Consider the following 14,016-nt stretch of genomic DNA (forward strand, 5'->3'; position numbering starts at 1 on the left):
TAAATTGGACGCGAGGTTTGTGAGGAGAAAGGGCGCCGGCAGCCGAGGAGGAGTGTGAACGGCGCCTTGCCTCTGGCACATCCAGTCGACGCTGTGACCAATTCCTTTTCCCCATCCTATCAATTTAAATCCTCCACCTACGGTGTGCAAGCGGCCAGGGTTGCATTTCAAATCTCCTCTGAAGAAAAAGGACACGGCAAGGTAACCGCTGATCTCTCCGGGCATGAGCCAATTTACCCTTGTAATCTATTATCATACACCGAGCTCTCGGCTGATTTTTCGGGATTACTGCTGACCCAAAACCAAACATACACGCCTTTCAGAGGAAGTAGGTGAGGAAAACCCCACACTCCCTGAAAAGGAGCGTTATCAGTCAGAAGTCAAAAGGTTAAAGACTGAAAGTACAAGTCCTCGTGTCTGGTTAATGATCACGCTGCGCATCGAATCCATCCGAGGAAAACCTGAGTGTATGCATTAGTGGCAGAGCGGCGGAGGCAGCCGCCGGGATTTAGCTGAATTTGGCGGATTTGTTTGCAAAGTAAAAAGCACATCAAGGTCAAAGAAATCTATTAAAGTGAAAATTTCATAAATTGTTTATGAAATGGTTTCAGGGAGTAGGAGAGTGGCATTGGTGTGGTTATTGGGAGCCACGAGAGGCATTCATCCAAGGGCCACCGCAAAGTGTGTAACACTTCAAGATCACCGATAGCCACTTTGCAGGCCGGCATCTCGCAGGGACACGCCAAGAGAGGAAAACGCAGCAATCAAGCCCTCAATAAGCTATAAAGGATGCTGACGACGGAGAGGAAAAACAAATGCAGGTGCTGGTGATCTGCGCCGGATTTTTACTTTACAGATTTTCTGGCCTCGACGGTCGCTTCACTGAAATGGTCGACTCTGCTTAATTGGCCGCTCCTCTCCGGCGCGGGGGGATTGTGATTCTTCTTCAGTGGTGTGAAGAGCTCAGGAAGAAGAGGGATGAAATCCACAGAGGGGGTGGCTTGCTCTGAATAGAGCACCCAGACAGAAACAGAAATAAGCTCATCTCTCCTTCATGACTAATGTAAACAAATCCCGAGGCAGGGTAGGATTGTAGAAACCCCATCACGGAGGTCTGAATGGAGGGAGATTTCAGAAGGAGCCTGCTGGTGACTCACCGCTGCCTCGCACCACCGATATGGAGCCACTGTGGCTGCAACTCAACATCCTGTCACCCAGTTATTCGCGTTTGGGTGAAGGAAGGAGAGCCAAACTAGGCTTCCTGTCTATCAGATGACCTTGGCTGGATGTGTTCAGATCAGAAAATGCTGTGACTGATATGCGTGTAATCAGCAGCTGAATGAAGGCCAACTTTACTTTATGTATTACACGGAGTCTTTGCTGCAGACTCTCTTGTCCATTGTGTCCAGCAGAAAGAGGAACCTACTGCTGGGCGATGGCTTTTTCTGGGGGGCTTCTCCTTTGAATGTTTTTATTTTGCGAAATGAAAACCAAGTTCACAGCCTGGTCCCATCTAATTTATTCGTGTGAAAGTGAAAGGCCCGGAGTGGAAGGAGAAACATGCAATATTGGTGCGCAGACATTTTGAGTAAAAAAAAAAAAAAAAAAAATCCTTTTGAAAATGGATTCCAACAACGAGGCATGAAAGTGCTGTGATTTACAACAGCCTGTGAACCCATCTCCAATAGCGCAGTCCAACCACTGGCTTTCTTATTAATACTCAGCGTAAAGCTGCAGCACAAGGCCTGCGTGGCTGCACCAGCCTCGGCGATGAATACTAACGCTGCATGCGGACATGTGCTGTGTAACAAGTCTGCAAAATGAATCGATGTGAGAGGAGAGGGTGATCGACGGATACCGAATGGAAACCTGCCAGCGAGACTTCATGTAGTCGAGTAAAGACGGGCACATTAGCGGGAGCTGTACAGATGAGGCCGCTCAATAGGAAGCACTTGTTTATGAGGCTTGTAAAGCTAAACTGACAGCTTGGTACAAGCAACGACCGCAAATAAATACTCACTTGTAACCATTTGGTGAAAAAAGAAGGAATTTCTTCATATTCTGATTTCGAAACAGAGAAAAGGAAAACGAGGAAACTCTTACCTTTCCTGTGATAGCCGACCAGACTTTCAGCGTGTTGTCGTCGGATCCGCTGACAATGCGGTTGCCACAGAACTGGAGGCAGGTGATCACGTGGTCATCGTGTCCTTTTAGCACCTTCAGATGGGAGAGAGAGGGAGAGAGATGTGGTGAGTCAGGACGCCGAGAGGAGAGGCGGGCGCAGGGGGACTGAAACCGACACTGGCTTTATACATCAAAGTGAACGTAAGATAATGTCATTAAGTGATGCAGGTGAGCGCAGCTCTGTAGGCCCGTGTGTGTGTGTGTGTGTGTGTGTGTGTGTGTGTGTGTGTGTGTGTGTGTGTGTATGAGCAGTCTCTACTACTGGGTCTGAAGACTGCAAGCTCAGCAGACGACAGAACACACTGCATATGCAAACAGCAGCACCGAGAGCACAGGAGCCTAATTTATGTCTGTGAAGGCCTAAAATGACCCGTGGCTGCTTCAAAAAACAGTCAAAGTGTACAAAGGTCCATTAAGGATCAGCTTTAACATGCTGGTCAGGCTTTATGGGCAAACTTCTGAGCAGGCAAAAGACAAATGGAGTGTTTAGATTGAAGGAGAATAAGATCAGCTCCATTATTATTCCACACCGATACTGCAGAGCACAGACCTGACCCATCGCTAACTTTCCATCAACTCCACACTTCAGACCTTTATTGAACCATCTTTCTGTGGCTCGGAGCCATTTGTTATCAGATCAATGGGACGGGCGAACCCGTGGGGAATTTAAGCCTGAAGGAAAAGCTACCTTGGGTGATTTGAGGTCCCCTCTTCTCCAGTTAGTGTCTATTCTGTGCTGCCTGATGTAGGCACTCTTCCAGGGGCTGTGAGTGAAACCAGGCTTGACAATTTTTCTCTTCTTCAGGGGCAGAGGCTCATCGATGCCTGATATGAGAGAGAGAGAGAGAGAGAGAGAGAGAGAGAGAGAGAGAGAGAGAGAGAGAGAGAGAGAGAGAGAGGGAGGGAGGGAGGGAGGAAAAAAAAAAGAAGCTTATTTCCACGAGTACATCCACATTTCTCTCATAAAAGTTTATTTCATAGGTGGGTTGAAAACAAACTTCAAATTCAACATTGACCACGTCGGCAGCGGCAGACTGCTCCTGCAGGGCAGCTCCCCGCCGCCTGCATCTGCTGCGGCGCCCTCAGACTCACCCTCTTCCCTGCATTTCTCCCTCCACAGCAGGTTGTCCTCTGCCAGGATACGCCAGTAGCGACACGTCTGCGCTGCTTGGAGGAGGTCCTTCGGTTCCAGGAATGACAGCACATACAAAGCCAGCTGTTGAAAGGTAAGGATGAGGAATGTGAGAAGAGTAAATGGCAGAGGAGGCATAAACGAGTCATTATCTCCAACAGCGGGCGCCGCCAGAAGAACAAACACCGGATGGAGAGAGAGAGCGAGAGAGAAAAAAAAAGTTGAACTTTAAGTTAACTAAATGACAAAGACAAGGCAGAGAAAATACTTCTTAAACAAAATAGGTATGTCATTAAAGTGATCTGAGATGATACTGACCAATAAATGCACAGAGTCAAATGGCTGTGGTTGGATGCTGACCACATCTCTTTCTTTTAAGCAATTCTATACATTTCTTGTGAACTACAACAATGATTTAAAAGTCTGCAGATCCCAACCCTCCAGGATTGACCTTTAGCTCGACCTCTGGGGCGCAGGGATTTCTCCAGATTCTCTCAGTGGCTTTGTGACAATATTAACTGTAGTGATGGGACTTTCTAAGTTTTCGCACTTGAAGAAAATGTTTCTGAAAACGCTCCACAATAGTTCGGCATAGTTGCTCTCTGGCTCGTTCCTACTCCTGAGAGACCCGGCCTCTCTGAAAAGCCTTTAATACATCGAGCCAAGCTGAATGTATATTCTCAGTTAACTGGATTGGTTGAAATATAATGTTCTTGCAATTTTCTTTGGTCCAATTTGTATGTCTCGCCCGTTTTGACACCGTCTCAAGTTCTCTTTTAAAATGGACTGCTGCCATCAAATCCCCGTTAAGACGACATTTTTCATGGATCAGTAAAATGTTTTATTTTAAACATCCGATAAGTGCATGCCATAATTTAAATAAAACATATCACACACATTATATATACTGTCTCAAACTTCTGAAATCTATGCTGTAGTTAAAAGAGCAGGGGTTTTATATGAGTAGCAGGAACCTGCAGGAACCAATTAAAAATATACACAACTTTCTTAATGCGCTGCTCGAACAGCTCCACTAATCCGCCGTGGCACCGCTTTCTTTTCTAAATCTCTTTTTCAACTGTATTTGCACTCTGAATTCACCCACTGGTGTCCTTATAACTGTTTTACAAAATAAAGTCTGCAGCCTGAGATGATTTGTTCTATTTTAAAGTCACTTCATCACAAAGAAACAGTTTGCATAGTTAAAACATGAGGACTTCTTATTGCAATGGTTTGAAGATTTTTTTACTCACTGAAAATCCAGCACTGCTCACTTTCTGCAAATACTTACACATCTTAATGCAGTCTGAAGGACTTTAAATGTAACGGCTTAATTTTAGACGCGCTCCTACTTACCGGCCCTCGGAAAACACACATTACCAGCCTTTGACATACCTCAATCATCTAAAAGCCTGTTCGAGGCAGCAGTCATTACTGAGCTTTTGGATACTTTCAAAGTTTTATAGAAAGGCCTCGAGACTGTGATTAGTTTTAAAACCCGGTGTGAAGCCTTCTGCAGAATCTACTCAGTTTAAGTGTGTCTATAAGTAAACCACAGGGGAGGTCCTATTAGAGCTCCTCCCTACGTATAACCAGCAGTTCTGACAAAGAGCAGAGACGAGCGAAGAAGACGTGGGTCCAAAAAAGGTGACGCAGCAAAGGGAAAACAAAATGAAAGGCTGGGGTTTGTGTCTCGCGGTGAACACACAAGGCTCTGTTTGTGTGTTTGGCTTTGGAGCAAGTGGCGCCGACACCTTGAAGTCTTGCATCTCATTGCCTCACTCTGTGCTCCCACCAGCACCGGCACCTCACCCCCTCATCCCAACACCTGCCAGACAACGTGAGAAGTATTTGATCTGCTGCATAGGATACGGCGGATTGCGGCTGTTTTTTGTAAGAATCTCTCTCTTTTTTTTTTTTTGTGATCGTATTATCAGCGTGGCACTTTGGATTGTTTGTATTGTCAGCTACGATGTGAAGGGAAAACAAGACACCCACTATGAAAGCCTTTAAAACGATCCGCAGGAAGACTGTGACAGGATTAAGGCTGAGGGGATGCCGCGCTCTCCTGTCAGGTACCTTTGATCAAACACGACCGGAGAAGGGATTCTTGGGGGAGTCGGGGGTCAGGACAGAAGGAATGAAGTGGCAGAGGAGGAGGAGGAGGGTGGCGGATCTGGATCGGGGGGGAACTCACCTCTTTGGGCAGCAGGGAGATGAAGTCTCGCTGAAACTGCGGCTCGATCACCTGCATCATATGCTTGACTTGTGTGGGTTCGCAGCTGTCGATCAGCTCATCCAGCGCCAGCAGCTTCTCGGGGCCGGTCCAGCTCTGAAACACGGAGACAAGAGTGAAAATACATCTCAGGTTGGAAGTGGAAGCTTGAGTCAGAGAGGAAAAAGGTTCAAACTACTTTTCACGAAAAATCAGGGCAGAAACAGTTGGTGAAAATCAGGAGTAAATGTTAAAGGAAAGTTTTCAGCTGAGCAGTAAACTTCTTATCTCATTGATCTCTTTAGAAACATAATAATCCCTGTAATAAAGTTGACCAGGTATCTAGAGGCACTGGATGACTTTGCAGTTTTCATGTAAGACAAAAAAAAGAGAGACTTTCTCCTTTTAGAGGTCAAAGAAATGTGCTGAATAAATTGTTTCTCATAAAACAGCTGCACAACATTTTAAACATTTTTGAAATATAGGATTGTATATCATGTGCTCTGCGGGGAGAAAAACGAACGACCCAATTATAAAAGCTCTGGTCTGCAGTGGCGATGGCTTCACTGGAATTCTCCTACTATAGAGCCAACTTTACCGAGCTATGTAAAAACCTCCCGGTGACTCACGCCGTGCTCCTCATAAAGCATCAGTACACAACACGGCACTGTTTGATTTGTACGGTTGCGCAGCCTCCTCGCTCTCACCGCAGTCTCTCTATTCTGGCTGCTTGTCCTCTCCTCGCTCTTTGAAGGGGTGAAATGAGTTTGGCACGTTCGCCCTCGCAGGTGGCAACGCTCTCGGCGAGCGGCGTCAGCAAAACATTCATTATACATTCACATCTGGGCCGCCACGCCCAGAACAGCTGTAAACAGAGAGCTGAGAACGCCGTTGCACAAGGGCGTTTACGTGACGTCCGTCCCAGTTTATCGCTGTCAAGCTACGCGTCTGCCCGTCCCTGTGTTTGAATACTTTTGGAAACGTCCTGCATTGTTCCCACCGCGCCTCCCATGGCAACAGAGAGCTTCTTGAGGCACTTGAATATTTCCAGGAGATGGCACATCAGTGGAATAATCTAAACACATCGGGAACTGGGTTCGTTCAACAGCGCCGTGTGCTTATTCCTCCTGCTTGAGCATTCAGTTGTTCAGCGGTCGCTGCTCAATAGCACTGCGACACGTTGTCGCACCCAAAAGGCCGTGGTTGTTTTCCTCTACGGAGCACTGAAATCTAACAATGATTATAGACTACGAGGCCGGGTGGAAAATCTGGCACGGGCAAACCACCTGTAATTTGGCAGCTAAAAGCTTCAGCCAGAGGTGCTGGTTGTGAAGGTAATCAGGGGGTTCAGAGACCTCCCTTCCTCGGAGAGAACCGAGCAACAGCTACTTATGTGTTCCATCAATTTTCTGCTGCTGATTGTACGTCAGTTCAAACAGAAACACGAACGTCACCGGTCTGTGATTCCTGACCCGAGAGGAGAAAGTTTTTCACGGTTTAACTCTTTAGTTTCGAGTTTAACAATAGATTCTATACGACCTATGAATTATAGGTCACAGAGCAATATAATTAGAACCAGCTAGTATTTTTTTTGTTGGAACAGCTCCAAAATAGTACAATTTCAAAAAACTTTTACGTTTTAACTGTTTTGCCTGCAAAGTATTTTTGAAGTCCTCCACCATGTGTGGAAAGAGTTTGCTGAACTGCATCAACCCTCAGCTGATTTCTACTTCAGTCTGACTGCGAGAGAAGCTGAAACATCTGCGATCGCAGTGCCAGCACTTTAACGGCGCACGGCTCTTTTGAACAGCTAATCATCATGATAGGCTGCTGACAAAATACTTCAGCTCCACACATTCACGGAAACATTGGAGTGTGTCGAAAAACACCCACTTCATGTCGTCAAGTCCCGTTTCTTCAGCCCTCGAAACGGCACAATTAAAAGACAGATTACAATAAGCAGCTACAAAGACGCTCGAGAGTCAACTAGTTTATCTTTCACACTATAAATCATAACCCGTCTTGATTTACACAATAAATCATTAAACTGCTTTGATTAAGTGAGGCAAGAAGTGCTTAAACTCGACAATTTGCTCAACTGACTGACACAGGCTTTGCCATGTTTTGGTGGGTGTTCGACATGCGAGTGGGTGGATTTCATTATGAACTCATCAGCTTTACTCTTCATAGCTTCATGCTTAATTCAGCTAACAGGCCTTTGCTTGCATTTCCATATTTCATGCAGAATAGCAGTAGCTGTGTTGATCAGTAAAAGAGAGTGTGTAGAAATCTTTATCCAAAGCTGGAATATCCCACTCATCTGCATCCTTGTTTTTGCCCAGTGTGCTGTTTGGTAATTGCAACTCTTAACAGGAGTTGCATACAGGCTATGACTGGAATGGGGAATGTACAGAATGTGGGTTTGAGGTTTCGCTTGCAGATGAAAGCCAGCCGACTGAGGCAGGACTCTTATACATAAAGTAAACACTGGAGTGTCACAGGTCTGCCCGGCTATTGGAAGATAATAAGTTTAAACTCTCTTAGGTAATGAAATCCACAGCAGCCCCATTACGTGGAAAGTCAGAGAGACCCCATCACAGCTAATATGTTTAAATGACATCTTATTTCCTTGAGACCTGAAGCCATTAGGCCTTAAGTCTAACATGAGAGAAATAGTTCTATCACTCGGTGTGTGTACAGACCATGATGGTAAAGTTAAATTACTCTAAATACTATGCAAAGTGTAATATCCCCTTATGTCTCCATCAGTCTCTGGCCTCTACTGTTAGTGACAGTAATCAGTGATTCACTGAAGGTTTTTCGGTCTGTTTTTTTCCTGTCATTGACATTCATACTGCTGTAACTTCTGTATTTCAAAGGATCACAGAGGATAACTTGTAATATAGCCTATAAGTCTACAGAAGACTGCTGTGATCCCATAACTGTGCTTTTTTAGTCAGAACAGGTACGGCTAATCCCAATTCCACGCTACAGTGCCTATGGTAATGTGCTGGGCCGCCGCAACAACAAGGTAGCAATTATCTTTGAGACTAAGTGAGCATTGATTGGGCGCAACATCTGCTTTTTGATGAGCCTTCGCTCGAGGGGTTGGCCTCACTCAAGGGGGTAGAAGAAGGGGGGAAAAGAAAAAAGGAAAACGTGAAGTCAGATGTGCTCACCTGAAATGTTCGGAGCCATTCCTGGAGACCCGTGGGTGGCTGGATTGAGGTTATGCGTCGTCTCTGCTGCCCCTGCCCATTGGCTGTTCTTATGTGGCCAAATGTGGTGGGTGTGGCTGGACAAGGGACGATTCCTGTCGGGCTGCAAGTTACACAAGAAAAATAAACTTCAATATTTTGATTTGACTTGACACAAAACAATGAAATAGAAAAAAACCCCATCTGAATAAGAGCAAAACAAATAGTAGAAAAGCTAGCAAACTGTCATTGAGTCATGCTAATCTGTATTTACACAAACTAGAAGGAGAAGGAAGAAGTAAAAACTGAAATAAATACTAAGTAAATAGTGATCCGAGACCTTTGGAGGCTGGTGAAAGCACCAGAGAGGGCAAAAGAACACCGTCCTAATCCATGCACAAGCACCGCAGATTACACTACGTTACACTAAAATAACAGGTGAGATTTGAAGACACTTCAGCGATTCTGAGTGAGCTTTACTTAATCTTGTGTAAATGTTTTCGCTGCGTATTTTTATTTGCCCAAAGAAAAAAACTAATGAAAAAAAAATAAGGCCGGTCTGTCGATCACTTATGATATTCAGCAAAGTAGGGAATTCCTCCATTTCCACAATTTTACTCCCTTATTTGAACCATCTCTGGAGAAATTACCAGTTGCATTATCATCATGCAAAGAAAACACATTTCTACAGATGACATGTGATTTTTACCAGCTCAGCTGAAACGGCAACAGTCTCAAATGCCAAATCTCAATCAAATGACGCATATCACCAATACCAAATTGGCTCCTCAGAAATATTCCTTCCGTTTCATTCACTTCATTTCAATTTAAGCTAGTCAAATAATGTTAAACTATTCAGCAGCACAACAGTCTACAGGCCTGTAAATTGTTAGAGACACCTCTTTACAGCTTATTTCAAGAAAAACAGATCAATGAATCCTTTCAGACTTTTTATTCCGTTGCACAACGCCATTTGTTTCAGCCATGTAAGTCTAATAAAAAGACCAGCGAGCGTGGATTTTTGACTTTGAGGCATCAAAGCGTGCACAGTCCCACAGATGTCCGTCTGAGGCCCAGAATCCACCGTTGTGCCTGGTTTTTGAAAAGCGGCAGAGGACTTCAAAGAGCACCCATATGCCCGGGTAGCACATGGGCAGCGGGAGAAAGCGGCCAGCGGGCGCCCTCAACGCCTCAGAATCTGCTCGCTGATAGTAAAACGGGAAAGCTGGGGGTCGATTTCATTATTGATTCATTTTTAATGGGAGAGGAAGCTGAGACGGAGCCAGTTACATAGCAACATTTACACTTAAGTGGCTGTGTTCGGTCTGAATTTTAATGCGGCTACATGTGAACACGTGCATTAAAAATTCAGGGAATAGAAACATCTGGGACTTCTGGCTGGATGCTGCAGATACAGTGGAACATGAAGCATCCTTCTGCTTGCCTGCAGCGGCTTTGTTTCTTTTATAGTGGGTTTAATTATTGCATGTGTACCATGAAGATAATGAGATAAACCTCTGTTTGATAGCATTTCCAGTAAAACCTCTTCTACCCTAAGGTGGGCAGCAAAAGCCTCAACCCGGCAGCACAAAGAAAATGAAGAGAAGGCGTGCCTCTGTCAGGCGGCTGGGATTCTTTATGGGTCAGATAACTTACCTCGGATACTCTGGGCCTTTGCAGGGTTTTTTTCCTGAAGGGAAAGGTCGGACCTCGGTGCCATGGTCCAACTTTCTCTTCATCTGAGAGAGAGAGAGAGAGAGAGAGAGAGAAAAGAAAAACATAAGAAACCCACACAGCAAAACACATGCAGGATGGTAATTGAAAAACAATTTATTCTTTTTTTTTTTTTTTTTGTTTGCATAATCCATTCCCTTCTGATAGTGTTCTTCAAGACCGCAGTGCAAATTACTTTACTTTTGAGTAAGAGCTCGCTCAAAAAGCCGTATTTAAGATAGGACGTGGGTCAGGGGGGTTTCTAAAAACAGTGGCGGAAGCTGGAAATTGCTTTTGCAAGTAACAGACTTTGTGAACATTCTGTCTGATATTCAGCATATTAAAAATACAGACACCATCGCCTTGCAACAGCTTTATGCAAATTGAAAATTAAACTTTAATGCACAGGCTACATATTCACTTTATGCATGCTCCATAACAAAACACAAAGATACAACAGAAATGTAAGAGAACTCGCTGTATGATACGAAATGGGAGTGTACAAAGCAGGCGTTACGCAATATTGGGCATATTTGGACTGTTTCACCTCTATTGCTGTTGGGAACCAAACACCCAATCACATCCAGAGATAAAGACATTCACACCCAAACCTCTCAGGGCACAGCGTGTTCGTGCACATGAAACAACTACAAAGCACAAAAACTTTTCCACGAAGGGTGTAGCAGGAATATTTTGGCACTGGAGTGTGATTCATGCGATACCGAGGAGAAGAAAAATGAAGGAGTCAGTTATTCTCTATCACCTGCGTGTGTGTGCACGGACACACACACACACACAAACACACAGAGACACCAACCAATCCCTGTTACCACCTACCCCACTGCGCAAACAAAGGAGCCTGTGTAATAGCCCGGGCAAGCCAATTTTCTTCATCCCATGCCTGCCACTCTCTCTGGCAAGACTTCTCAACACACATGCAAGTGATCACCATCTCATCGCCAGTCCCTCATGAATAAACAAGGCAGATGAAGACAGGAGGGCTGTATATTAGGGCCTGGCCAAAATAAGATATACAATGTGACAGTCAGGAGTGGGTCTTCATTCATTAAATCCGCTCGTGTTTAAATTAAACTTCGCTCAGTTGAGAAGGAGAAAAAAACAAAATTAACTAAACATGAATAAATATTTAATCTGGTCTCCAACAAAAGCTGTAAAACTAGCAACACAGAGGTAGCTACAATGAAGGGACAGCAACTAAAAACTGCTTTTAAAACTAAGTAATTGCAAAATTAAAAAGAAAATTCTTCCAATCTTTTGATCATCTATATCTAAATAAGTTGCACTGTGTGAGGAAGCTTCATTTTAAAAGCATTGTGTAGATACACTCTTCATTGAAGCTCTAACTTCACTGACGTATTCCTCCTTGGCATTTACCCCACAAGATTACAGTAATCGTGGCACAGCGATTCAGGGTCCAAAACATTTGGAGACAGTTTCAGTCCAGCCCGCTGTGCGGCAAGACACAACCTGTGCTGGAAGGAATTGTTCCTCTGGCTGCTGTATAATCAGATAATGGCTTGTGGTAACCAGAAACCAATTTTAAATTCAAACTTCTTGCCCCCACTGAGGCAAACAATACTCTTTTCATGTTTTATTTTAGGTTGTTATTGTAGTATTACATCCTGCGGGGATGGGGGGGGGGGGGGGGGGGGGGGGGGGGGGGGGGGGCAGCGCTGGGCATTTGACTCCATGCAGTCTGGCTCTACAGTTGTGTGATTACACGTCTCCCCTCAAGATGTGTGCTTTGTTGTTTATCACTATAATTTTGGAAAGTGTGTGTGTTTCTGGCCCCGTCAGGGGCACAGATGAGTGCTGACAAATCCGGCTGATGAACCGGGAGGAAAAAGGAAAACAGAAATGCTGGACAAAAACTGGCAGCCATGAATCGGTAATCAATGAAGCATTCCTACATCGGGGTTTGATAAGGATTACATGTTCAGTGCAAAGTAACAACTGACTGAAGGCAAGCAGAGTCTGAGCTTAAACAAGCATGTGGACATGATTAGAACAGCAATACACGGTCCAGGTAGGTGTCCCGCGGACTTTTGACTGATCTGATTTGTGATCTTTTCCTCTCAGCGCAGCTCATGTGTGAAGGTGCTGAAAGGGTCAAAGGAGCAGCCATAAATATCTTGAACAGTCCATGAGGGAAGTGTAAAGAAAATGAGTGAGGTAACTTTGCAAACACAATGCAATTGCAGTTCAAATATTCAACAAGATGGGTGGCTTTCCTGATCAACTTTTCTGTACTTGAAGCGCATTCTCTTGATAAATACCCTGAAGGAGTGGTGAAGAAATATTCACTTGTGAAGACCTGGCTCTTAAACCCAACTGCCTTGTTCTTAGAGTGGTGATCTCACTGGAATGGCAGTTCAGTAGCCAAGGAGAGCCTGGGTGTGTGTATGCATGCAGTGGGTGTGAGCGTGTGTGTTTTGTCTATGTGTTTCCGAGTGTGAGAAAAAAAAAAGAGAGAGAGAGAGAAAGGGGTGAGCGCTGGATTTCTTTGGGTGCATATATACAAGAAAACCTCAAACTCAGCGTTTGAAAAAAATATACAGTTTAACTCGGCTGCTCGTGTGTTGAAGCATGGGAAAAGGTAACCAGAGAACGCCGCCTTTGTAAATCACTACCAATCAGTCGTCACTGCTTCCCCCAGCTTCGCCTTCCCTATCTGGCCAAAAGCACGACAGATGGATGCGCAGGGAGTTAATGATATTTTAAAGATAGCAATCACTCTTACATAATGTGTTGATTCATTTCAACAGAGACGCCACCCTGCAGCATCAGTCACTTGAAAATCCTTTTCTCATTTTCAAATTGTGTTTCAAGCGGTCATGAAAGAGTTTTCCCATCGCATCAATCAGCATTGTCAGGATAACACAGACACAATCGCCGTCTCGACGCTGGCCATTTTGAAAAGGACCGGCTCTCTGGAAATCCGGCCAAGGAGATGGGTTTGACTCTCGCCAAGGAGATGGGTTTGACTCTCGCCCCCCCCCCCCCCAAAAAAAATGGTCTTTTTTGTTTTGTGCTGCTTTGGGCGAAGCATGGCACTGAAATATTCAGGCCGACTTCAAAACCCTGATATCTCAGGATGGGTAGGTGCACAGAATGGATGGAGAATACAAATGAGCAAACATCTACAAACTGCAGCCCACTGATTGAGAATGACATTCCCATCTAATTATTGAGATGAGCAGAGTGAAATCCCCCAACATGAGCGATGTTGAGAATCTGATTTTGAACTGTGCCGTGAGTAATTGCCAGACTTGTTGACACTACTGTCTGGAATGTGACATTTGTAGATATTTTAGGAATTTCTGCTCTTCATTTGCAACTAAGGGAGCATCATTACATGGCAGACATCCAGCATAATACACCCAGCATCCTTGAGGATATTCTACCTCACGCAGTCTGACACAGTGACCCATTATCTGTGGCTGGAGCCTGAGGCACAGCGTACAATGTCAGCAAATGGGCTACTCCAACAGGCGAAGGCAGACCGATCACATGCATGCATCTCAAGCAGTCACTTTGGCCGGTGCAAGATAACC

At 44.8% G+C, this 14,016-nt stretch overlaps 1 protein-coding gene across 2 annotated transcripts in view; it reads right to left on the bottom strand.

The window, feature by feature from the left end:
• Positions 1-14,016, bottom strand: part of fbxw7 (F-box and WD repeat domain containing 7) — an 80,901-nt gene that overhangs the window by 11,451 nt on the left and 55,434 nt on the right. For both annotated transcript variants that reach the window (XM_030093016.1, XM_030093015.1), the window contains 6 exons: positions 10,385-10,467; positions 8,711-8,852; positions 5,514-5,648; positions 3,277-3,400; positions 2,873-3,009; positions 2,104-2,217 (listed from right to left, as the gene is read on the bottom strand). In XM_030093016.1, the coding sequence (XP_029948876.1) occupies positions 2,104-2,217; positions 2,873-3,009; positions 3,277-3,400; positions 5,514-5,648; positions 8,711-8,852; positions 10,385-10,467 (735 nt within the window). The remainder of the gene's footprint in view (positions 1-2,103; positions 2,218-2,872; positions 3,010-3,276; positions 3,401-5,513; positions 5,649-8,710; positions 8,853-10,384; positions 10,468-14,016) is intronic.

The sequence above is a fragment of the Salarias fasciatus genome, chromosome 6 (assembly GCF_902148845.1).
Source record: "Salarias fasciatus chromosome 6, fSalaFa1.1, whole genome shotgun sequence".
In the NCBI taxonomy this organism is placed as follows: Eukaryota; Metazoa; Chordata; class Actinopteri; order Blenniiformes; family Blenniidae; genus Salarias; species Salarias fasciatus.